At 44.3% G+C, this 26759-nt stretch overlaps 1 protein-coding gene across 2 annotated transcripts in view; it reads right to left on the bottom strand.

The window, feature by feature from the left end:
• LOC135546285 (A-kinase anchor protein SPHKAP-like) overlaps window positions 1–25328 on the bottom strand; it is a 36463-nt gene extending 11135 nt beyond the window's left edge. For both annotated transcript variants that reach the window (XM_064974590.1, XM_064974591.1), the window contains exons 1-7: window positions 25038–25328; window positions 20784–20886; window positions 18930–19040; window positions 11612–11671; window positions 10852–10995; window positions 10311–10563; window positions 5078–8555 (exon numbers count right to left, since the gene is read on the bottom strand). In XM_064974590.1, the coding sequence (XP_064830662.1) occupies window positions 5078–8555; window positions 10311–10563; window positions 10852–10995; window positions 11612–11671; window positions 18930–19040; window positions 20784–20886; window positions 25038–25072 (4184 nt within the window). In that variant the 5' untranslated portion in view covers window positions 25073–25328. The remainder of the gene's footprint in view (window positions 1–5077; window positions 8556–10310; window positions 10564–10851; window positions 10996–11611; window positions 11672–18929; window positions 19041–20783; window positions 20887–25037) is intronic.
• Window positions 25329–26759: the final 1431 nt, after the last annotated feature.

Raw genomic sequence — 26759 nt, 5'->3', positions numbered from 1 at the left:
GTTAATGTTCAAACCGTCAGCTTTAATTTGAGGGTATTTTCACTCATATCTGGTGAACCGTTTAGAAGGATAGACCTGAAAATAGCTGTGCAGTACACTCCCCATCACACCTGATAGAGCTTGAGAGGATCTGCAGAGAAGAATGGGAGAAACTCAACCAAATACAGGTGTGCCAAGCTTGTAGCGTCATTCCCAAAAATACTGCCAAAGGTGCTTCAACAAAGTACTGAGTAAATGGTCTGAATACCTATGTAAATGTAATATAGGTTTTTTATGTTTTATAAATTTGCAAAGAAAAAAATCTAAAAACCAGTTTTCATTTTTCATTATTGTGTCTAGTTTATTGTGTCTAAAAACAAACAATTGAATACATTTTTTAATAATGCTGTAACAAAACAAAATGTGGTAATAGTCAAGGGGTCTGAAAACTTTCAGAATGCACTGCATGTGTGTATTGGTTCCATATTCATAGCACACAATGACTACATCAAGTTTGTGACTCTACACATTTGTTGGATACATTTACTGTTTCTTTTGGTTGCGTTTCAGATTTTTTTGTCCCCAATAGAAATGAATGGTAAATAATGTATTGTGTCATTTTGGAGCGTTGGACTAGTATCCGAAAGGTCGCCAGATGTGGCCAGATGTGCAACTACGACCCAAAATGGCCATTGTTTTATTAGAAAAAATATGGCGCTTTATAATGTCCACTTAACGTTATGTCCATAGGATGCTGCATCCAGAAATCATATTTTCCCAGCTTTTGCTTCCCTGCTTGTATATGTGCATAATATAATGTGACCTTAGTCAAAAAGTATTTAATAACTTCAAAAAGGTATAGCTGTAGGTTGTTGTAACATTTAAGCTTAAAACGTGTTTTTCATTTTTTTGCACAGCAAGGATCATCGGTGTGGTTGAATGCAGCATTGCTGTATGGTGCAATGTATTGTAGTTGAGTGGCCAGCCGAGGCTACTGCTCAAATGTTGCTGCAATAGGCCTTCACGTTTCTCCTTTGCATTGTGTTTTGTTGCAGGTTTAGTTTTTTGGTTATTCATTGTCAAGCTTAACCGAAGCCAGACAGCCACATTTGGCACGTTCCCTCTGCGGCGCGCTGTAAGCGGGACATACGAAAGCAATGAGTGAAGTTGAATTGACTGATCCCAGCGCATCAGGCAGTAATTTCATAAAGTAGATTACTCAACTGTTGACTAATTCATACTAGCTTGTGTGTCCTATAAGGCCCACGGGCCTTGTGTTTGACACGTGTGCTAGCATATTAGCCATATAACTGGCTTGTGATCATTGTCCTTGCGAGTTTGATTATATTGACATTTCCAGCTTTAGTTACAGCCGTCCGTTTTGGGGTCATTGAAACTGAAACAGTGCATCCTAGATGGGTGGAGGCAGCAAACGATGTATGAGGCAAGCTGTGATTTACAACCTGATACAAATATTTTTTGGACTACCAAGAAATGGTAGTTGGTTTAGAAGAATAAACTGGGAATTAGATTTTTTTTTTTTTACTGATATTATGATTATCGGTTTCATATCTGCAAAGTAATTGAAACGCTGTCAGTTCCATTATAAATTAGTCAAAAGTTTAGTCCCATATTCCTTGCACGCAATGACGAAATCAATCTTGTGACTTTACAAACTCATTGGATGCATTTATAGTTTGTTTTGGTTGTGTTTTGGGTTATGTTTTGTCAGTACCTGAATGATGAATAATGATTAGGGAGATGCCGGTAGAGATGCAACAACAAAACATGCTAACCTCTCACCATTACCAATAACTGGGGAGGTCAGAATTCTGGGGGGGGATCTTTGTGCCTCTGCAACCTTCTCATCCATCATTATTCACGATTCAGTCATGATTATCCATTATCATGGTAGCATCCACATGAAACATCTTCTATTCTTACTTACAATAAAAGTGACTCCAAAATGGCACAAAATATTATTCACCATTCAGTTCCTATTGGGCAAAACATAACGGGCAATTCCATGGTAACAGAAAACCCAAAACTATTATTGCAAAGTTAAACAAACCATACAACTCTATGCACAATGATGGCTTTCAACAATTTCCACAGAAAATGTTTTTTTTAAACATTTACTTGAAGAACAGAATGACAGCACAAACCATTGCTTTTTCTTTGAAATACATTTTAAAAGAAAGAAATCGGAGCATCATTCTGTTAGCTTGGAATTGTCCAAATCCAGAACACAACCAAAACAAACCACAAATGCATCTAACATGTTTGTAGTCACAAGCTTCATGTAGTCATTGCCTGCAAGGAATACGGGACCAAATACCAACATTTGGATGACCTAAATACAAGTGAATGTGTCCAAATACTTGTGAATTCTTCAAATGGGGGACTAGATATTAGTGGTCGACCGATTTATTATTTTTAACCACCGATACCGATTATTGGAGGACGAAAAAAAGCTGATACCGATTAATCGGCCGATTTTTAAAATGTATTTGTAATAATGACAATTACAACAATACTGAATGAACACTTATTTTAACGTAATATAATACATCAATAAAATCAATTTAGCCTCAAATAAATAATGAAACATGTTCAATTTGGTTTAAATAATGCAAAAAACAAAGTGTTGGAGAATAAAGTAAAAGCGCAATATGTGCCATGTAAGAAAGCTAACGTTTAAGTTCCTTGCTCAGAACATGAGAAAGCTGGTGGTTCCTTTTAAAGTGAGTCTTCAATATTCCCAGGGAAGAAGTTTTAGGTTGTAGTTAATATATGAATTATAGAACTATTTCTATCTATACCATTTGTATTTCATATACCTTTGACTATTGGATGTTCTTATAGGCACTTTAGTATTGCCAGTGTAGCTTCCATACCTCTCCTCGCTCCTACCTGGGCTCAAACCAGGAACACAACGACAGCTACCCTCAAAGCAGCATTACCCGTGCAGAGCAAGGGGAACAACTACACCAAGTCTCAGAGCGACGTTTGAAACGCTATAAGCACACACCCCGCTAACTAGCTATTTCACATCACATCACCAGCCTAATCTTGGGAGTTTTTTTATTTTTATTTCACCTATATTTAACTAGGCAAGTCAGTTAAGAACAAATTATTATTTTCAATTACGGCCTAGGAACAGTGGGTTAACTGCCTGTTCAGGGGCAGAACGGCAGATTTGTACCTTGTTTTGTACCTTCCGGTTACTAGTCCAACTCGCTAACCACTAGGCTACCCTGCCGTTTATAGGCTTGAAGTCATAAACAGCAGACATGCTGGCAAAACGCACAAAAGTGCTGTTTGAATGAATGCTTTTGAGCCTGCTGGTGCCTACCATCGCTCAGTCAGACTGCTCTATCAAATCATAGACTTAATTATAACATGATAACACACAGAAATACGAGCCGTAGGTCATTAATATGGTCGAATTCGGACACTATCATCTCGAAAACAAGACGTTTATTCTTTCAGTGAAATACGGAACCGTTCCGTATTTTATCTAACGGGTGGCATCAATCAGTCTAAATATTCCTGTTACATTGCACAACCTTCAATGTTATGTCATAATTACGTACAATTCTGGCAAATTAGTTCGCAATGAGCCGGGCGGCCCAAACTGTTGCATATACCCTGACTCCGCGTGCAATATTGCCTGCTAACCTGGATTTCTTTTAGCTGCATATGCAGGTTTAAAAATATAGACTTCTGTGTAATGATTTTAAGAAAGGCATTGGTGTTTATGGTTAGGTACACGTTGGAGCAACGACAGTCCTTTTCCGCGAATGTGCACTGCATCGATTATATGCAACGCAGGACACGCTAGATAAACTAGTAATATCATCAACCATGTGTAGTTATAACTAGTGATTATGATTGATTAAGTTTAATGCTAGCTAGCAACTTACCTTGGTTTCTTACTGCATTTGCGTAACAGGTGGGCTCCTCATGAGGCAGGTATTTAGAGCGTTGGACTAGTTAACCGCAAGGTTGCAAGATTGAATCTCTGAGCTGACAAAGTAAAAATCTGTCGTTCTGCCCCTGAACAAGAAAGTTAACCCACCGTTCCTAGGCCGTCATTGAAAATAAGAATATATTCTTAATATATTCTTATTTAACTGACTTGCCTAGTTAAATAAAGGTTACATAAAGGTGTAAAAAGTAAATAATAATAATAATCGGCGTCCAAAATGACCGATTTCCTAATGTTATGAAAACTTGAAATCGGCCCAAATTAATCGGTCGACCTCTACTAGATATATAAAGTGTTTTCAATTCTAAACTGTAAAACAGATATGAATGAAAATAACTAACTAAAAGCTGACATTCTGTACTCTTGCCTAATATGAAATATCTAAAATGCTGGAGTATAGAGCAAAATAAAAATGTTGCTTTACTGTCCAAATACATATTTATTTATTTAACCTTTATGTAACTAGGCAGGTCTGAAGAACAAATTCTTATTTACAATGACGGCCTACTCCGGCCAAACCCGGACGACGCTGGGCCAATTGTGCACCGCCCTTTGGGACTCCCAATCACGGCCGGTTGTGATACACCCTGGTTCGAATCCAGGCTGTATGTAGTAGCGCCTATAGCACTGAGATGCAGTGCCTTAGACTGCTGCGCCCCTCAGGAGCTTATGGGGGAGTGTATATATATGCGTGTGTGTTTGGGTTTGTATCAGTGTTTATGAGTATCTGCAGTATGTCGTGACTAGAGGCATGTCTATGCCACCTTGAAGATCAAGGTTAGCTTTAGATAAAAGCTGTAGACTCCAACACAGAAACATGACTCATAACCTGGCTGCGGGTGTGTATAACCCCAGAGACTTTCACAATAGACTACGTTCTCTCTGTGAATGCAGTAGAAGCCATTATGTGGCTGGGTCTCTGATACCCAACACTATAAAGAGTTTTACAACTCATGGATGGTTATTGATTTATAAACACATTAGGTCACAATTCAAGGTGTTTTGGAAAATCATTTCGAAGGAGGACTATGGAAAGATACTACCATCTCTCTCTGTTTGAGGGTGCGATTGACTCACAGGGGAATCGTTCACTGAGAGAGAGCTTACCTGCTGCGGCTCACTGAAGCCCTCTCAGCGCGCCACTGGGCTGTCCTCTCAGTGGGCGCTGGGTCCCAGGGGGGATGCCAGGCCCTTTCCACCGGGTTCCCAGACTCTGGATCGTCCCTCTGATCTGTCTCGATGTGGATCACCGGTACAGGGACCTCCATTGGGCCCCTGATGGGGGGACCCGCTGCTGTACATGTGCTGTCTCCGCCCCCTCCTGGTTGCTCCTGGCTGGCTCTGCTCCGGGTGCAGCCAGGGCGGGACTGTTTGAAGCCTCTCCTTCTCTCCCCCACGGGCATGTGTTGTTGTCGCCCCACCACGCCCCCTCCTCCGGCTCCATCCCCATCCTGCAGGACAGACTTCCCGGTTTCCACGATGTCTGCGGCCAGGCGGTTGGCATACTGCAGCATGTGGGTCTGGGACTCTGCATCCACCAGGTCAATGCTGTCCTCCGGGTCCGCAATGATCTTGTTCTTCCGCATCAGGGACTCAATGGAGCTGGACCAGGTCTCGTGGATCAGCATGTCGGTGATCTGGTCAGTCTGGCCCCTCTGGTACAGACATGAATCAGACTTGCAGAGGCCCGTGGCAGACACCTGCACCGAGTTGGTGGGGTAGATGTTGAGCGTGTCCCCGTGCACATTGCGGACGAAGCCATCAAAGGAGTTGGCCTTGATGGGCGAGTTGACGGTCAGCCTGGAGTCTGAGAAACGTCTGTCCGGCACGGAGGACTGACGGATACAGAAGAGGGTTCTGGGAGATGGAGGCAATAGGCTGTTGCTCCACTCTTTAGTTCTTCCCATCCTGTAGTCTTTGCTCTCCATGTCCATGTCTTTGAGCATGAACCTGTAGAACTCCTCCGTGATGCTCTCCGTACTGGACTGCTTGGACAGACAGGAGGTGGCCCTCACATTGAGGTGGCCGTTCTTCTTGGTGGCTGCCTGCTGCACGGCTGCCGCCAGGATGTTGCTGGCGTTCTGCCCGGCGTAGTAGTCCAGGAGCAGGTCAAAACCCCGGCCCTCCATCTCCATCTGGTTCACCATGAAGCGGGAGAACTCGTCCGTAATACTCTCGCAGCTGGACTGCTTGGAGATGGAGCCTCCCCTGCTCAGGTTCTGGCCCAGCCGGCTGCCAGGGCCCAGGGTGTTGGGGGTACCCGGGGGACCTGCGTCCTCCTCTGGGATGCTTTCGTAGCTGGCAGCCTTGCCCCGGCTCCACCGCTCGCACTGCAGCCGGCTCCGGGTCTGCTGGCCGGGCTTGGAGGTGTCAACTACGTTGAGCTCGGGGCAGTTCATGATGCGGGCGGTGACCTCGGAGGCAAAGAGTGCAAATGGGTCAAGAGTCTGGGGCATGTCGTCTAGGTTGACGGTCTCATCCACCACGCGGTTGACCAGGCACTCCATCAACTCGGGCTGCTCTTCCGTCTTCCTCTTGATCTCACTGAGGCGTGGCGGCCGGTGTTTTTTGGATGCCACACCGCCGTTCTGTCCCTCCTTTCTGCGGAGGGCCGTGCAACAGGAGGGCAGCAGGTAGCCCCCCTCGGGGTAGTAGCCGGCTGCGCCCTTCAGGGCACAGAACCACGGCTGCTTCCCGCTGGAATTCTCCAGGCAGATGGCGGCCAGCTCAGTGGCCATGGAGACCACGGTGGTGGCCAGGTCATCAGCGAAGTAGTTGACAGGGGTAGTTCTGGACTCTGAGTCCATCTTTAGGCAGACCAAGGCCCCTGTGGAGGAGGAGCTAAAAGAGGACTGAGGGGTCAGAGAAGACAGTCTGCTGTCCGTACTGGCTCTCCATCTTTTCTCTGTGCCCAGGGATGAAGAGACCTGGTGGGCTAAGCTCTCTGTAAAAGGCTCTCTGATGTTTCCTCTGGCCTGCTGGCCCTGGAGGTCATAGCAGTCCTTCGTAGAGGACGAGACTTTAGTCAGAGCTTGTCCGAGCTGCTGCTGCTCTCTGAAATGTGGTGAGCTGTGAGACCCATAAGGTTCACTCTCCCTCTCGAGTCCATATTTGTCCTCCCTTATTGCGGAGTAGATGGGTGTCTTCTCTGCCCAGTGGGCTTCATAATTATCGGGCTGGCTGGAGCCATCGAAGCTCTGTAATTGACTTAATGGTTCCTTAGTGGTGGTGGCTGCCTCGTAGACCCTGGAGCCGACATCACCCTCTTGTCTGTCAAACGACCCTATATCACATTTGGAAATGTCACCGATCCGCTTTGAAGTGAGACAAAGGACGTCGAAGAGCACATTGCTCACGCTCTCCTGCAGAAAGCCCTGGATATCAGGGACGTCTTTGCCCGGGCCTTCTATTTCTCTTTTCTTTTTCGCTTTCTCAAACGCGTGCTTGAAGAGGCCATTGGCCACCTCGCTGATGAAATCGTCCACCTCAGTCTCATCCATCTTGTCCAGATAGGACTTTTTGGGAGACGTGATGCCATCCACGATCCTGTTGTGGGTGGACTCCAGTAGGTGGGCCACACTCTTGTAGTCCTGGGGCTGAGCCAGCACCCCTGCTGCCTCCTTGTGAAGAACTTCAGCGATGCTGGTGCGGAAGGCCTCGATGCTGGTTCCCTCGGCAATGCTGCAGTGAAGAGTGATTGCCGTGGAGGCCTGCGCTGCAGATAGGAGTCCCACGGAGGCAGCTGAGTAGACCTCGGTGGTGGAGTCGTCTTCTGACTCGCAGCCCCCCTCCTCGGCCTCTTCAGCTAACTCCACCACGGCCACTGCCCCCGCCACCTGGGCCATACCGCACATGGCTGAGGAGAAGGAGTAGTCAGTGCCCTCAGGGTCTCTCTGTTCCTCTCTCTCCATGTCCTCTTGTGTTGGCTCCATCGCTAGCTGCTCTGCTAACTGTGGGCTGGAGATGGTGCCGATGACGCTGGCAGCACATGCCAGGGCCTGCTGCAGGGGTTTGTTGGGGTGTCGTCCACTGGTAGTGGTGGTAGGGTGGAAGCTATGGGCCTCTGGTCCGTGTTCCACCGTTACCTGTCTGGCAGCACCACCAACACCATACTCCACAGCCACGTGAGAGGCCTGAGTACCCAGCCACTCTGGCAGGCCCTCGCAATTATCCGGGCTCTGCACTATGACGATCTTGGGCAGCTCGAAAGAGCAGGCGCGTGTTCGAGGGGGCTCCTCGACTCCTGTCCTGGTGAGGATGGCAGGGGGGCGGTGGCTGCCAGGGGACATGCTCACAGCAGCCTCGGTGGTGAAGGACGGTTCGTCCTGAGACAGGCGGATGAAGGCGTCCTGCAGTACCGACTCAGCCAGGTTGGTGGCGTAGTGGCCGGCTGACTCCTTATTGTGGTGACCGCTTGCTCTCGCCGGTGCCGTTCCTCCTTGTTTCTTGGTGGCTGGGGGGACGCAAATGGTCACCTCAGAGTCCTCGCTGTCCTGCCACTGGTTCTGGCCCAGGTGTCCCCTCTGACACGCAGGTCTATCGCTGTGTGCTGCGTCTGCCAACCCCACTGCCACATCACTGCACTCTGCCTCATTGGGGGAGAGAGAGAGAGAGAGAGGCATGTCCAGACCTGTTAGAGAATAGTTCCATCAAACTCCCAATGTGCCACAACAACAGCAATGACAACCCAGCTCTGGTTTAACCAAGCTAGCAATAACACCAGACTTTCACTGAGCAGCGTTTACCCACTCAAACCTGACTATAGCTACCAACCAAACCCTAGCTGGTCCCAGTTAAGTGTGTGCTGTCTTACCAATGACCATAAGAGTTGGCTACACAGGCTATAATACAACATAGACAGATCTGGGAAAAGGCTAACTTACCCCCATGCAAAGTAAAAAAGAGCAACCTATTAGATTATAAATATTACTGGTACATTGACTCAAAGGAGAGGCTAACCTTCACACAGTGTTGGTTCTAATTTCATACAAGCAGGGCTGAGAACAATACAGATACAAAATACTATAAACATAAATGTATCCAAATAAACGACAAAATACTTGTATTTTGTAATTTATTTAAATAAAATACATGTATTTTCTATTTTAAAATACCAAAATACATTTGCACGTGCCGGCCCGAACAGAAGCTAAATTCTCAGTATCAGTTACGAAAATGTTTTTCCTTGCAGTGACTGTAATGTGTTGTTTAACTTCCTTAGTTGACCAAGTCACTCTGGTAAGTGTGTCTGCTAAATAACCAAAAAATTAAATGTATACAGTATGTGAAAATGAACATAACAAAATGAACTGCAAAGCACTCTGGGTTTTGTTTCGGGTGGAGCTCATGAATAATACTCATTATGCTTTGCAATTGTTCATTTTCACATATACATTTAGTTAATTTAGCAGATGCATTTATCACACCATAGTGCCATCAGACTTCTGATACCAATGCAATGCAAGGGGGCCACAAAATGTGAACCACTATAAATTACAGTATTTAGATACATTGGAGTGTAGTTCATCCCAATGTAATTAAAATGACAAAATACACAGAAGTAATTCAAATACATATTTCAAATACATGTAACATAAATACTGTCCATCTCTGCATACAGGATATTAATTATAGATAAGGGGAGACTGCAGAAAAGCACGGCCAAGCTCAGGGCCATATACTGTATATTAATCTCAATCATGCAAGGGATACACGCACTAAGGAGCTACGAAGCTAGCCTGCCACAGAGAAGTGTTTCTACAGATGAAGACTGACAGGCACGAGAGAACAAGAGAACAAGAGAACAACAGCACAAGCGGCTGGGCGCCTGTCGTTCCCTTTTGAAACGAGACGAGGGACATCTTCAGTGGTAAGAAAAGCTTTCAAGGAACATGTAGACTATTCGTGATTTCCATACTGAAGACTATAATAAACACTACATCAATAACAACTTAGATCCTTACTGAGGTTGTTATCAGCACCTATACACTGACCTGTTTTGAGAGTAGGCTACTGAATAATGTATTACCTTACAGAAATGTCAGATTTTTCCTCCCAAAATGAGTGCTTCAAGTTAGTAGATTTGTAAATAATAAATGATTTATCCCATTTAGCATCCACTTTTGTCGAAAGTGACCTAGAACAGTGACTGAGATCGACATTTTCATATTGGTGCCCCAAGCAAGGATCAAACCCACAAACCTGCCGTTGCTATCCTCATGCTATTCAAACTTAGCCGCGTAGGATTACATTACTCTACTTTCATATTCACCACATGTCAGTAAAATATATTGAACTCAAATACAGTACATGGGTATTCAAAAGGATGAGAGAAAATCACCATTTCGTAAGCCGTCATCCTCGCTGTCATCCCCCAGGTGTTCTGAGGCAGTGAGGAAGTCCTCCTCTATGGATGAGAAGGAGCGGTTGGTGTCGTCATCCATCCTCTGCCCTGCCATCATCCGCCCCTGAGACCCCTGCCTCTCCTGACCCCACTGTAGCCCGATCAGGAACTTGTTGATCTCATAGATGATGCTGGTGGGCCGCCGGCCCCCAGGACACTGGACCAGGCACACATCTGTACCCCTCTGGCCCTGGAGGCAATACACACATACATACACACACACAGGTACAAACACACACACACACACACACACACATATGCAGGCACACAGGTACAAACACACACACACACACAGGTACAAACACACACACACACAGAGGAAGGAAGGAAGGAAAGAAAGAATTCAATAATTGATAAGTTCTACCTTGTCTGCTCGTGTAATACTCAGAGCTGACGAGTCAGTCAATGGGTGGATGGAGGGATCTCAACAAACCATAAAATGAGAAGGAAGAAGACGTGTTTGTGTGTGTGTGCTCACCTGTGTGTGGGTGGGGTACTGGTGAGGGTGAGATGGGTCCGGAGTCTCCAAACCACCGAGCAGCAGGATCTCGTTCACCTTGGGCTGTCGCACGCTCAGAGAGCCAACCAGCTTGGGCAGGTCTGGAGAGATGGAGGCCAGTTTCTAGGGGAAAGAGAGACGTCGCCCACAGTCACTGTGATAGTCACACAGGCAGTCATCACCAGCACACACCTGCTAATTACCTAAACAAATCAACCCCTCTCACCCAGGCTAATTATCCTGAATCCATGGCAACAGAGCCAGTGTTTACGATGGTTAAGAAAGACTGGGGAGGAGAGGGGAGGAGAGCATGGGTAGGTAAGAGGAGAGGATATGAGAGGAGAGCATAGGTAGGAGTGGGGAGAGCATGGGTAGGAAGGAGGAGAGGATATGAGAGGAGAGCATGGGTAGGGGGGAGGAGAGCATGGGTAGGGGGAGGAGAGGATATGAGAGGAGAGCATGGGTAGGAGGGAGGAGAGGATATGAGAGGAGAGCATGGGTCGGAGGGAGGAGATCATGGGTAGGAGGGAGGAGATCATGGGTAGGAGGGAGGAGATCATGGGTAGGGCGGAGGAGATCATGGGTAGGAGGGAGAAGATCATGGGTAGGGTGAGGAGTTAATGGGTAGGGGAGGAGTTAATGGGTAGGGGAGGAGTTAATGGTAGTGGGAGGGGTTAATGGGTAGGAGGAGGAGTTAATGGGTAGGGGGGAGGAGAGAGATGGAGAGAAGCCAGCACACCTTGATGCAGCTGTCGTTGTGACGATCCACCTTCTGCTGGTCCAGATTCACAAAGCACATCTGAAATGAGAGGGAAAAAGCTTCAGAACATTGGTTTTACCCAGATAAAAGCATGATTATTAGTCTGACAGAGGACGCAAACATGCTGTGTTAGCCCTCACTGGCCATTTACAAGCCTCTAGCAGAAGGTGATTTTGGAGGTATGGCAACGTAAGACTAAGCAGGACACAACAGGGCTAATTGGCACCCACTCAGTCAGTCAGTCCCCAGGGAGAGAGCGACAGTCCCTACATACAGAATTTCTCTGAATGGTCCCAAATTACACTCTATTCCCTATATAGTGCATTACTTCTGACCAGAGTCCCTATTTGCCCTGGTCAAAGAAGTGCACTATACAGGGAATGAGGTGGTATTTTGGAGAATAATCTCACTGATTGCTTTCCCATTGGGGTGAGTTTTCCAAAGCAATCGTAGATGTATTGGTATGTTATTTCACTTGCCAACCCAGACTATTGAACAGCAAAGTGCTACGAATGTTGTTCATTCATGCATAGAACATTAGCCGTCCCATCAAACATCGATTTCCATAAGTGTTACTCTGTCACGGCGGTGCGGCTGGATTGTGGATAGAAATTATGTAAAACTTCAGCTACAACTGCTTTGGGAAAGTATTAATCAATAATTGAGTTAATTAGAAAAGGGGCGTGAGGCATAGCCCTTGGTTGCAGAAGGATCATAACTTTCTTTTTTTCTCAATGACCAATAAACAGCCCCTCCCCCAGCTGTAACACACAGGCACACACTCCATAACCACTTCTTCTTCTTATCTAGCCACCGTTCTCTACAGTTCTCTCTCTATTCATCCCAGATTAATTTATATACCAGGTTCACCTCTCCAAAACCAATATATAACCAAAAGAGAATCAGAAGGAGAAATACAAACAGATGCAGCAATTGAAACTGGAACGAATGGCCCAATCAGTTTAGAGATAAAACAGTTCTATCTGCCAATCAGGCTCAATCTGGAAGTTTGTTACTCTGACATCATGGATGTTAGTCTCTGTTACGAGTGTCTTTGATTGACATTTTCCTCTTTTACAAATTAGTCTTGCACCTCATTTTATTCCACATACTTTCTGCCTATTTCATTGGTATGTTATCAACAGCAACCTATAGGGTGAAACACTGAGCTAATCATCCCAAAGCTGAAAAGGGGACAGAATTGAATGGAGGAAACAAGCAGCTGGAGTGGTGCTCTTTATCCGTAGAGTTAAAATGTCCACCGGAGGGAAACAACACCACATAGCAATTTCACCCCCGTTTACATTATCAGCATCACATTCAGCCTTTCCCCTACATTTTCTTTCACGAAAGCCCACCCTGGTACTTGTACAACCCATTTAGAAGCTGTCTTATTATAATGGCGGTTCTATCAAGCCCGTGCGAGCTGAGGTGTTGTGAAGGTTATCAAATGATTGGGCTTATTGTGTCTTGCATGCTGGTCAAAGCAATCGCAGAGAAAAATAAGCAGATGACTGTTGGAGAATGAGAGGGGGCGAAACGGGAGAAAAAAAGAAGAGGAAGGGAAGAGGAACGAGGTAGAGAGAGGAGTTGAAAAAAATAGGAGATATGGTGCCCTTCCCAAGGACAACATCATTTAACCAAATCACCATTAGGTGGGAGTGGCAATCGCCTGCAGTCCCAAAAATGGGTTTCGGGTGAAAGCTTTATGTGCCATCTAGCTATCTCCGTCAGTGAGACAGAGACCACAGATGTGAACGAGGCTCCACTAATTCTTCAGAGCAGACAGACCAGTTTAATCTATGCCTAACTAATTGACGCGCAGAGATTACAAATCAAAATAGATGCTAGAAAATAGGGGTTCTGATTGGTTGCACACGCGGGTGCGTGTGATGTGCGCGTGTATGTATGATAAATAGGACCGGGACAATAACAGTGTTTCGCAATATTTTTTCCTTGGCATAAATGAAAACACGAAGCAGGCCACAATCTTTGGTCCGTTAAAAACCTGCTGTATGTAAAATAGTATGCTATAGCTCGGAAAATAAATAAATGTGACTCTGGATGACAACATAATATTTGTTCCCAACATTAGGGATGTTTTCCTAAAGAAGTTAAATCTGCTTCTTGTTTAGTTTCCTTTCCACGATACTAATGAATATCGTGATACTGTTATCCTCGACTAACCTGTACTCCTGCACATTGTCTCGGTACCGATAACCCTGTATATAGCCTCATTATTATTTTAGTTTATTTAGTCAATATTTTCTTAACTGAATTGTTGGTTAAAGGACTTGTAAGTGAGCATTTCATGGTAAGGTCTACATTTGTTGTATTCGGCGCATGTGACAAATACGATTTTATTTGATCCCGTCCCCAATGATAAATTCTGCGATTTAGGCTCAATTTATCTATGTGCCCGTTTCCTCGTGTTGTGCCCCTGCTGAGGTGGCGTCCTTTGGATGGGTGCCTGGCGGCTGGAGCACAGTGCTGGGTGTGACCCAGGGTCTCGCGGTTCACCGGGCACCCAACAAGCAGGCAAATCTACAGCTGTGCTCCAGCCTCCAGGTCAACCCAGCCAAGCGACCAATCACAACCTCAGGGTGATCCTACTCTAAATACCATAACCAATCAGGGACAGCTGGATGACTCAAACATGAAACTAATCAAGAGGTTTTTGCAGTGAGTAGCCACGAGGAAAACAGTGGTGGACAGTTATGAATTTGGAGAAAAACAAATAAAATAAAAAACGAACTCTCTCTCTCAGTTAACATGCTGGTGAGATGGGTCATATTCACTAGAAAACACTGTAGCAAAACATTTAGCAACAGACATTTTTTAGGTAGTCCCCACCTGACTGTTTTTGTCTGTTTGACCATGCAGTAGGATGTTAACAGTGAGGAGGTAACAGCAAAACTAGACTTTTCTTGCCTAGAGTGAGCTTTTATTAGCAAATGTGAAGATAAGCTGGCGAAAACTGTATAAATATTTACAAACAAAAATAAATAGGACGATGAACTAGGTGGGCCTAATAAACTTATCGGAATCCTAAACAGCTCTAACCAAAGACAATCCAGCAGCATATCAACCTGTTACCTGTCTGTCTTGTTTCACAAACAAAGCAATGACATGCTTCTTGTAGAAATACCCATTACCCAGAATGCATGGCAAACTCTTTAAATCGCCTAATTGACAATCAACTTCAATAAAGGTATACCAACACACTCAGGTAATGTATTCCACATGATAAATATCCCCACATCAATTACAGTCGATAAAATGCTTCTCATAATAAACAGGTGTAAATCAATGTCTGGACATACATAATTAGGAAAGACCCTAGTTTATGTGACAGAAGAGATAGGACAATCGTCACAGTGCATAATGACCATGGTGCTATGGCAGCAGTGATGTCAATGTTTTTAACGGAGAGCTATAGCTCTGAAAAGAGTGGGTTAGATGTGTTGCTGTTCCTTGGGCACTGCAGAAGTCAGGTGTGCTTGTGTGTATGTGTAGTTAAAGCCCTGGACTGGGGACTGGAGGTTGAATGGCTACAGTAGCGGTTACACAAAGAGTCAAGACAGGAACACACACAAACACGCCCACAAATGTAGAGGCTCGTTTAAGACGCTCTGACTCATTTTCCATAAAGATTACAAACATTCACAGGCTATAATGTAATATAATGCAAAACACACACACATGCTTGGTCACACAAGAACAGGCGCAGAAACCCCTTAAGACGCTCTCACTCATTTTCAATAAAGATTACAAACATTCACAGTCTATAATACAATATATTGCAATACACACACACGCTTGGTCACACAAACACAGGCGCAGAAACCCCTTAAGACGCTCTCACTCATTTTCAATAAAGATTACAAACATTCACAGTCTATAATACAATATATTGCAATACACACACACGCTTGGTCACACAAACACAGGCGCAGAAACCCCTTAATACGCTCTCACTCATTTTCGATAAAGATTACAAATATTCACAGGCTATGTGGTACAATACACATGCGCGTGCACATCCACCCACCCTAAGCTCTCCCCTCAACAACAAATCCTCTTCCCCTCACTCAATCTCACCCTCCTTTCCACCCTTCTTCTCAACTCTAACCTCTGTCGCTCTCGTTCTCTCTATGCCCCATTGCTCTCATCTCAGCACACTCAGTCATTCTTCCTGTGTCCGCTGTGTGTTCCCCTGTGGTTGTTATGTAAGCCCGCCAAAGCCAGGCCACGTTGTGACTGTGAGCCACTTGGATGCTCTGTCTCTGGTTGTCTCTCAAATGGTACCCTGTTCCCTATATCATGCACTACAGTAGTGCACTAAATAGGGAATACGGTGCTGTTTGGAACACATCCTTGGTATCCTACTGCGGCTCCTGACCCCTGACCTCCAAGCAATAGCGCCAGCCAGGAGGCATTACATGCACTTCCATTATTCATGTGCGCTGTCTGTATAGCTGGTCTGGGTTGTGATAGTCTCTCGTGAACAGATTGCACGTAAACCGAAGAAAATGACCTAGCTGACAAAATTACGCAAGATTTCAGTTCCGGGAGATTAGGGTTATGGAGCTCATTGAATATTCACAGCACTATGTGTATAGTGTCTACACCTGTTCAGCTCTCCATTCAGCCTCCAACTCTGGAATAATATTATATCATCTAACCAAGTGGTGATGATGTCCCATTGCCAGTCATACCCAATCCTAGACCCAGGCACACAAGCAGGCAGGCAGGCAGGCAGACACACAAGCAGGCAGACAGGCAGACAAACAGGCAGGCAGACACACAAGCAGGCAGGCAGACAAACAAGCAGGCAGGCAGGCAGACACACAAGCAGGCAGGCACACAGTTGCTGTGGGACCAAGCAGGCAATTAGAGCAGTGAGGAATGATACGAATTGGGAATATCTAATCTCATCACTGTAACTAACGCCGTCCTAGCCATCAGCCGTGAGTTACAGCTTACATTCAGTATTTCTCACCTCCCCTATCTCATTGAATACCATTCAATTGTCTACATAGATGCAGCTGTTAGAGCCCTTAGAGAGTGGAATAAAGACATTAACATGATGTTTAATCATAGAACCTGGCAGCAGAAACAGCAGTGAGGACACTTTGGGTCATATTCATTATGGCACACCGTAGCTAAACATTTTGCAATGGCATAGGAAAATAAGCAAGTTCAGGTTGTTCTTCCCTGTTTCAGTATGTTTTCTTCCATTTGGTGCCTAACGAACACAACCCAGGTGTCATCCTGCAGTAAGTCAGTTCCTCGGCTGCAGATGGCATGTTTAGTCTATTCTTCCTCACTGGGGCTTTTTTATGATGCCAGTATGGGACACATAGCTGACGTGTATGCTCCCTCACTCTGAAGTGTTTAAACCTAAAGATGAATGGATGACTGAGAGCTGTGAGTTTCAAAACAAGAAGAGGAGTGTGTGTGTGTGTGTGTGTGTGTGTGTGTGTGTGTGTGTGTGTGTGTGTGTGTGTGTGTGTGTGTGTGTGTGTGTGTGTGTGTGTGTGTGTGTGTGTGTGTGTGTGTGAGTGCGTGCGTGTGTGTAGAGAGAGAGTAGGTGAAACTGGGAATACGTTTGGTGTTGATGGAATAGGATGAGGTAAATAATGGTGATGAACTCTCGTGACAGATTATCAGTGCATGCAGTATTTGGTTCTGGGGTCTGAGATGAACAATGACATAGATCTCATCTCTACAGGTGTTTAGAACAGGATCGGAAACATAACTCCGTAACTTCACTGTAACTAGCAGAGCAGAACTAAAGGTGCAGAAGACTTGCTTATCCTCCGTCAATGTGTTCAGGGATTTGATGGAATTCACTGTGACTATCTCAGCTAGGTAACATTTCTGTTCACTCCATGCATTAAAACATGAGAGAGTGATCAAAGGTGACAAGACCTAGATTTGGTGAGGAGTGAAAAGAGAGAACTTACAAGCTTTTATCTTATCACTTTGAGCTCCTGAGTGCATAGTCCCTTTTCCTTCCGGCGCTTTCCACACACACATTTCTGTCCCTATTCAGGAATATACAGCACTATTGTCACATCCTGAACCAGGTGGTTTGGCCATATTGTCTCCATCAAATGGACAATAAAGATATCAGACTTTGTGAAAGTGAAAAACCCAGGATGACATATCAATGTCACCAACTTAGCACTGTGTCCAAGACAATTTCCCTTCAGGGACAATAAACTTGATCCTATCCTCAACAACCTCTGACCTTAACTTAAATATATCTGCTGCCGCTGAGTGTGTAATCAATGACAATCACATTGTGTCAGTAATTCCATAAATTAACCAAATGAATACACTAATAAACCAACCCTTCCCCCGCTCCCCAACTGAAACCTGGAGTAAACAAAAACCATATCCCATCAAGCTTATTAAATCTGCATTCCAAACACTCACTAACACAGACCCTGTTTACTCCTGGCCCAGGGTCTGTAATTAACTAAGCTGATATGGCCACAGGCCTATGACTGTGATAATCCTGGTTAACAGAAGAGGGAGTGAGGGGAATCAACAAACACACAAGCACAACCCCAAGTGCCCGCACACACACACACAAACTCTCTCACACAAACACTTCTTTTAAATTTTAATGATTAGTTGTGTAACCCGGGAAGAGCTGAATTGTGAATTGAAAGGCTGAACAATTTGTCACCGAGGAGAGAGGTGACACACACTCGCGCAAGTGCACGCACGCACGCACACACACACACACACACACACACACACACACACACACACACACACACACACACACACACACACACACACACACACACACACACACACACACACACACACACACACACACACACACACACACACACACACAGGCGATGCTACAGGAAGATGGCTGGCATCTCTTCCTGCTCTCATAAAACACACCAGGGATTTATGGGATCTGGACACATTGTGTAAAAACGGCACTGTCTCATTTCTACACACAACGGGGAGATTAAAAAACGTTTTAATCGATCCAGAGCTCGGAATGAGACTGAGGGAAAGGACAGACAAACGGAGGGATACCTTTGTTTTCTAGTAAGAACACCAGCCCCAAGGGAGAAGTCCTGTGCTACAAAGTGCTATAAATTGCCATAGATTTGATGGCAGTCAGATAGATACAAATTAAAGAATTCAATTGGATTTTAAAATCATCCTGATGTGCCGAGTAGCCTGTTTTGCATAAAAAACTGTACACACATGGCACACACACGCACAAAAACACAAATGAACACACACACATACTACTCACCGTATTGCTTCTCCCTTCAGCGTCATCCTCCAGGAGGCCCAGCCTGCACAGAGCCTTCTCATTCCTCAGCCAATACTCTGACGAGTCCAGCACACTGCTACTGCACAGCACCTGGAAGACGCAGATAACACACAGTCTTACACATGACTGAACTCTTTCTCAGAATGTATAATATAGGAAAGTACATACAAATACACACACACACACACTCTCAAGCACACACACACACACACACACACACACGAGTCCCCAATTCACCTTCAGCTGACAATCTTAGTGTTTACCCTCTGGCTATAAAGATCTCTACAGGCCCTTTGTTCAGGAGGTGCTCTGTGGGACCTGTAAGAGGGATCAATAGCCTGTCAGTTAGCCTATTTACTCTCCACATATTTACTGTGTTTTTACTCTTCCCCCGCGGGCTGTTTAAATGGACCCTATAGGTTAAGTGCCAAGTCCTGTTGACCTGTGACTTTCAATGACACTCAAGAGTCAAGAGTTCCTTTGCCATCTTAAGAGTTATTGATTTTTTTCGTATTGGGTAGATGGTGCTGGAATCCCTCGGGAGATACAACAGGATATTCTAATCATAATCTGTAAGATAACTTTGATATGTAACCTTTCACATACATTTAGTCTGAAATTGCCATCCTAATTCATCAGCGATTTAATCATCTTTAACCAATCAGAGTATCAAAGCCAATGACTTTAGGCCGGCTCTGACCCAACCCATCGGTTTCTGAGACTAATCAGAACGGTCTGAATGTGTTCCCATTCTATAAGAAGGGAAAGGGGATACCTAGTCAGTTGCACAACTGAATGGATTCAACTGAAATGTGTCTTCCGCATTTAGCCCAATCCCCCTGAAAGCAGGGAGGAAAACAAATCCGGGAAAAGAAATGCTAGTGGGCTTAGCGTTTGGCCAGAGAGATGTGGTTGGGTAGGGGCTACAAAACAATAGTGAATATAATATAGGCTGACGCATTCATGCCCCCTGTCCTGTCTCGCCCCGGTGTTGTCCATCTGCTCTGCGCCATGGCCAGGTAGAGGTGACTCGCACTCAGGTGGCCTCATGGTCATGACATCACACAATTGGGCAGAGCTTGGAGTGAGGGCAGGGTAGTCTTCATTAGGCCCAAAACGGAGAGGTGCTATTTCAACTTGTCCAATAATAAATGCTTTAGTTTTTCTACGATGTGCACCAATGAACATGACACAGCTCTATACAGGTGCTTGAGCAGGTGCTTGATATCATTGTAAATATTCACCAGCAAAAAAATGAAGACTGTGTAATAATATTATTCTACCACATGTATCTTATTAAGACAATATTTTTATTTTCATGTCGGTCAAGACAAGCGACCTGACCTACAGTTAGGGTTAAAATGTTGTCTTTATAAATATACACTTGGAAGCCATACAGTTTTGTGTCATTGTGCAGAGACTTCCATTACAAATACTACACATAGTATTATTTTTGTATGTTATGGACAGAGCGGCGAGTCTGAATGGAAGTCATTTAACTCGACGACCCGTCTACTAATGAAGTAACTGAACAAAAAGCAATATTGACTGAAAATGCTGCTTATTCTAGAGCAAGGAGGGGAAGCAGAACTGAAGAGGTTGTCATCTCCCCTGAGACCAGTGTTATCTGCCATTTCACTCATTGTCTCCCTGACACAGTGAAATGATAAATCAAACTAGATTACCTAAAACTCCAGGTCCAGGCCCTCCATCATTACTGTCTGTTGCAATGGAACAAACTCTCCCTCACCAGGGAGAGGGGGAAACACACACACGCACACAAATATTTACCGGGCATATACACCTTCACACACACCGTCCCCCTGTATTTACCTTCTTGCAGGCGGTGACAGAGGATCCCAGGGTGCTGTCTGTGCTGACTCCTTCGGTGTCTCCCGACTCAGAGCTCTCGAACATGGCTGACGACTGGAGGTTACTGCAGGAGGAGAACAAAGTGTGTCTGTGTCAGAACCAACTGAACACAGCCCAAAGCTCCAGGGCTCTGTATGGGATTTAGAGAACCTATTAGCCTATGGGTGAGAACCCTGGCCTGGCGACATGCTCCCTGACATGCCCACTGCCGTAGAGCACCAGCCATTATAAAGTTGCATGAGAGTAACACAACAACTCTGAACTTCTACCAAAAACAAGGGCAAACTCAGCCATAACATTTGTCTTGAGGTGCTTGAGACAATCTATGGTGATCGCGGGTATTTTTTACAACCAATATAGAATTGAATGGATTAAATAAATTGTTTATCTGTGAATAATTATCTGTGATCTGTAATCTTAAAGTTAACTCGGAGAAAAAAAGTGCCAGATTTATCATCAGAAGTTTGTATTAATTAGGATAAAACTGGCACATAAAAAAGGAGGGAGAGACATGAAGACCAGAGAGCCAGCTGGCTCTGTGATCATTACTTTCATGGTAAATTAAAAGTATTTAATTTTGGCACTTGTTTAAATTAGGGATTAACCTACTTATGTGTGTCTACATTGTATCTTCCCCAAGGTAAGTACGTCCCTTCCTTTGAGGGGAAGTTTGTTGTGCAACCCACGGGCCAAAAGTGTTATGCTCAAGCTGTATAAACTGCACTTCTATGAAATAGTGTCAAATTATTATTATACCAAATTGTAATATTGTTATAACACAGCTATACCAAGGCCACACACACTGTTGAGTGCCAGCACAGTTAGTTCAGTGGTGACCAACAAAAACACTGGATGGCCATTTTCACACATGGCATCATGTACAGTACCAGTCAAAAGTTTTTCTTTAGTTGTACTTTTTTCTACATTGTAGAATAATAGTGAATACATCAAAACTCTGAAATAACACATGGAATCATGTAGTAGCCCAAAAAGTGTTAAATAATTCCAAATATATTTTAGATTTGAGATTCTTCAAAGTAGCCACCCTTTGCCTTGATGACAGCTTTGCACACTCTTGACATTCTCTCAACCAGCTTCATGAGGAATGCTTTTCTGACAGTCTTGAAGGAGTTCCCACATATGCTGAGCACTTGTTGGCTGCTTTTCCTTCATTATGCAGCCTAACTCATTCCAAACCATCTCAATTGAGTTGAGGTCAAGTGATTGTGGAGGCCAGGTCAACTGATGCAGTACTCCATCACTCTCCTTCTTGGTCAAATATCCCATACACAGCCTGGAGGTGTGTTTTAGGTCATTGTACTGTTGAAAAACAAATGATAGTCCCACTAAGCGCAAACCAGATGGGGTGGCGTATTGCTACAGAATGCTGTGGTACCCATGCTGGTTAAGTGGGCCTTGAATTCTAAATAAATCACTGACAGTATTACCAGCAAAGCATCCCCACACCATCACTCCTCCTCCCCCATGCTTCACGGTGGGAACCTCACATGCAGAGATCATCCATTCACCTACCCTGCATCTCACAACGACGCGATGGTTGGAACCAAAAATCTCAAATTTGGACCCATTTCCACCGGTCTAATGTCCATTGCTCATGTTTCTTGGCCCAAGCAATCTCTTCTTCTTATTGGTGTCCTTTAGTAGTGGTTTCTTTGCAGCAATTCGACCACGAAGGCCTGATTTACAGTCTCCTCTGAACAGTTGATGTTGGGATGTGTCTGATACTTGAACTCTGTGAAGCATTTATTTGGGCTGCAATCTGAGGTGCAGTTAACTCTAATGAACTTATTCTCTGCGGCAGAGGTAACTCTGGGTGTTCCTTTCCTATGGCGGTCCTCATGAGGGACAGTTTCATCATAGCGCTTAATGGTTTTTGCAAGATCTTGACATTTTCCAAATTGACTGACCTTCATGTCTTAAAGTAATGATGGACTGTTGTTTCCCTTTGCTTATTTGAGCTGTTCTTGATATAATATTCACTTGATCTTTTACCAAATAGAGCTATATTCTGTGTACCACTCCTACCTTGTCACAACACAACTAATTGGCTCAAACGCATTAAGAAGGAAAGAAATTCCACAAATTAACTTTTAACAAGGCACACCTGTTAACTGAAATGCATCCCAGGTGACTACCTCATGAAGATGGTTGAGAGAAAGCCAAGAGTATGCAAAGCTGTCATCAAGGCAAATGGTGGCTACTGTGAAGAATCTCAAATCTAAAATATATTTAGATTTTATGAACACTTTTTTGGTTACTACGTGATGACATGTGTGTCATTTCATAGTTTTGATGCCTTCACTACTTTCTACAATGTAGAAAATAGTAAAAAATAAAGAAAAACCTTTGAATGAGTAGGTGTGTCCAAACTTTTGACTGGTACTATATGAAATCACTCCCGGGACCAAGTGCATTTGTCCACTACATCACAGTATTTACAATGGTCAATGCAAGAGCTCAGCACACAATCCCAAGATACTCAGTCATTCACCAGGATGCAAAACTGGAACTGATCGCAAAGGTAACGTGCTCTTCTGGACATGCAGCCTAGCCTTGTGTCACAATCACAAACAACACCCTACTGTAACTCATTTCACATATGTGACCTATACATTGTATGGCTATTATATGCCACACACTAAGAAATCAGAAATAAATCCCCACAAAATAGAGACAATTGAAGTCAGAATATGCTAAATCTTTAGTTTCGCTCACATCCGCGGCTCGGTAGGCTAACTGATTCCTGAGAATGACCTTTCCAAGTGAAGATGGTTAGCTTGACGTTTGGAAAATCAGGATGCACATTTTGCGCGCTGCTGAGCGCCCCGGTCTCATCCGATCCATGTTGAAGCCGAAACACATTTAATCTTCTGATACAAGCGGTACTCTATAACGTTTCATCATCATGATAGGCTCATTGCCTTCGGTTTGTAGATGAGCCCGGTCAAGGCGGTGGAGGCAAGGTGGGCGATACGGTAATATCGACACTTAATCATGAGGAGATTCAGGTTCAGCTCGTGGCAAACTGCAAATGCCCGATGTGATGTACCAAATGTTAGATTTCATATAGGCTATATCTGAATCGCTGTTAAAACTCGTATTTTCTGGTGCTCCTACATTTTATGTTGTGCTCCTAACTTATAAAAGTTGGGAGCACCAGAGCTACCATTTTTTTTTCTTTTCTTCTCATTTTAAGAGCCCTTACTATGAATTACGTTTTACAGTAGTTGTAAAAGTAATTAACAATTAGGTGAGGTGTTGATTCAGGGGAACACACATGACAGGCACTAATTTACGATATAGCCTACGTTTTTAGCTTGGCTTTTATAATGTAGGCCTACAGAGAGACCGAGAACAAGAAGAACACCAGAGGAGTGACACCAGAGGAGGGGTTGAGTTGGCTGCATGCTCAGTGATGTGGGCTGGTGTGGATAAAATGCAAAGGCATTTCTTGACACAGTCTGCCCCTGGCAAACCGATAAAATGAATGCATGAAGTATTAGGCTAATGCATTGATTGACATTTGTCTTTAGGCTACTCTGTATTGCGCATTGAAGTGAATCGAGATGGTTCGGCTGTGTCTCCAAGTGAATGGCACCGCACACGCAAAGTGGGCTTTTTGGTTAGCTGCACGACACAATGTGTACACCATTTTTTCATCATTCAAATAACCATAACACATTTTAAGAGTAGTATAGGCTATTAAAACTGTTACACAGACTACGTAGGCAGATGAAATGCATCATCTTTGGCTAAATGTAATTCCATGTATAGGTTCGATTACTGTCAATCTTATGTTTTCCTGTTTCAGTTATTCATTTTTCCTAAGGTCCTCTGAGACTAACGCTCAAGAGCTTGAGCACAGCACTTGTTTCGGTGACTGCTCTGTGCAAGCTGTGTTGATACAGGCTACTGCTCCGTGCAAGCTGTGCTGATACAGGCTACTGTACTAAAAATACTGGATTTGCACAAAACGTTGTTGACGTATTTTGGCTACATTATTGGAGTATTGCAATTTACACATAAGCAACCAATTGCATTGCAACGAAAGGAAAGAAAGAATGTAAAATAGGCTAACATTTATTTGCAGTCAATACGGGACCATTCAATTGAAGGGTAATCTGCAATTTTATTAAAAACTCCCACAACAGTCGCCGTAACCTATTAATTAACACGCTCCGTTAATTAACATACCTCGGCGTCTTCAGAAGGCACTTAGCACCGGCCATCCCGTCCAAGATAAGCTTTCAGAGCCGGAGTTTGTATGTCCTAGGTAGGAGAGGAGCGTAGCAATGCGGTGCGTCGCTGTCCGTCCAGAGGACACTCTCCTGTCCAAATGCACATCCCCGACCGAGGAGAGGATCAATTCCAGCGCTACCGTGACGTTACCGTGACTTCGGGCGAGTGTCTGTACTATGGTCGTTAACAGCGTGCAGCCAGGAGCAAAATGACAGTCCGCTTGAAGAGAAGCGGGAGCATCTCCCAGCATATATATCAAAACACACACGCGCGCAAAGACACGCACACACACACACAATATATATATATATTCCCCTTAAAAGGAAACGAGCTGCTGTAGATAAAATAAGCATTCTCTACATTTTCATAATGGGTACAAAATATATCCACTTTATCTAATGGGCTATTGGTTGGAGGCTGAACTATGTTTTGCTCATTATTTGTATTTATTATGGACCCACATTAGCTGCTGCCAATTTTCCTGGAGTCCAGCGAAATTATGGCAGTTTATACAATTTTAAAAACATTTTTCACCATCCCCTAACAATATTAGATTGCTTTACAGTTCTAATATTATTTCACATGAAACAGTGTTAAGACAAAGTCACACTCTCAAAAGAGGTGTCTAACCTCAAAAAAGTTGAACAAAAGACAGTTTAATTAATGCACTGGTGTCAGGATAGTTGTCAACTCCTGAACCACAACAGGCAGAACAAGGTCAGACAGACCAATGGGTCACACAGGGTATTGATCTGTTTTGTCGACCAGGATATGCCCTATACCACAGCAAGTCCTGACCTAGACCTGACGCCAATAGCTCCGATGGACAAGCAGCTTCAGGAGGCCTAGAATATCAGAATAGCCTATCCATGTTAGACAATATCTCATTGCTTGATGTCACTCAATGTAGATAGAAGATGAAGCTAAGGCTGCCTTCCAGAGCTTAGACATTGCAGATGCCTGACAGATCTTACAACGCCTGGATAGGTATTTGAAGTATCAGCTAACTGCATCATATGTTATAGCCATTGGTTGTTGCGTCACCTCGCCTTAGCTGTGTAACGCGGCCGAAGGATTTTTACGTGGACACGTGGCAACTTGATTTTTATACATAGATGAATCCTAATAACAAGCGAACCTTCCCTCCTGCCTTTCCCTGATGTTCTCATATCATTCACTTTATGAAGACCATAATGGCACCTGCGGAGCTAGGGTGTCTATTTGTCAGGCTGACTGCAATTTTACCCCTGTTTAGATGTCTAAAAAAAGCCTCCCCCTATTTTTTACCATCACACAGACCCATTACCTTTATATAATGATCAGTAGGGGAATTCTAAGAAAACGACATCTTTTCTTCACGATTCTTCATGAATACCAATTGGTACTTCAGTCACCCCAACAGCGCAGGCAGTGCAGCCATAGTGATATGAAATATTGCTCTCTTTACCCGATGGCCACTGCAATATGGCCCCCCACTCCTCCCTGCATTAGGAGATCTAACCGACCTTTCAGGGTAATAGGACCATTAGTCTGCAGAGGGAGGGGTGTATGTGTGCGTGTTGATTATGATATAGAGAGCAGAGCCCAGGATCCTGACAGGCTGCAGCTTGTTTTACTGTGTATGTGTTAGAGTAGTGGGGGTACTGTAAATGTATCACATACTGCTCATAAAAATAG

Source organism: Oncorhynchus masou, chromosome 9, assembly GCF_036934945.1.
Source record: "Oncorhynchus masou masou isolate Uvic2021 chromosome 9, UVic_Omas_1.1, whole genome shotgun sequence".
Classification (NCBI taxonomy): domain Eukaryota; kingdom Metazoa; phylum Chordata; class Actinopteri; order Salmoniformes; family Salmonidae; genus Oncorhynchus; species Oncorhynchus masou.
Note: the sequence above shows the minus strand (reverse complement) of the source record. Positions and strands in the feature narration are given on the sequence as shown.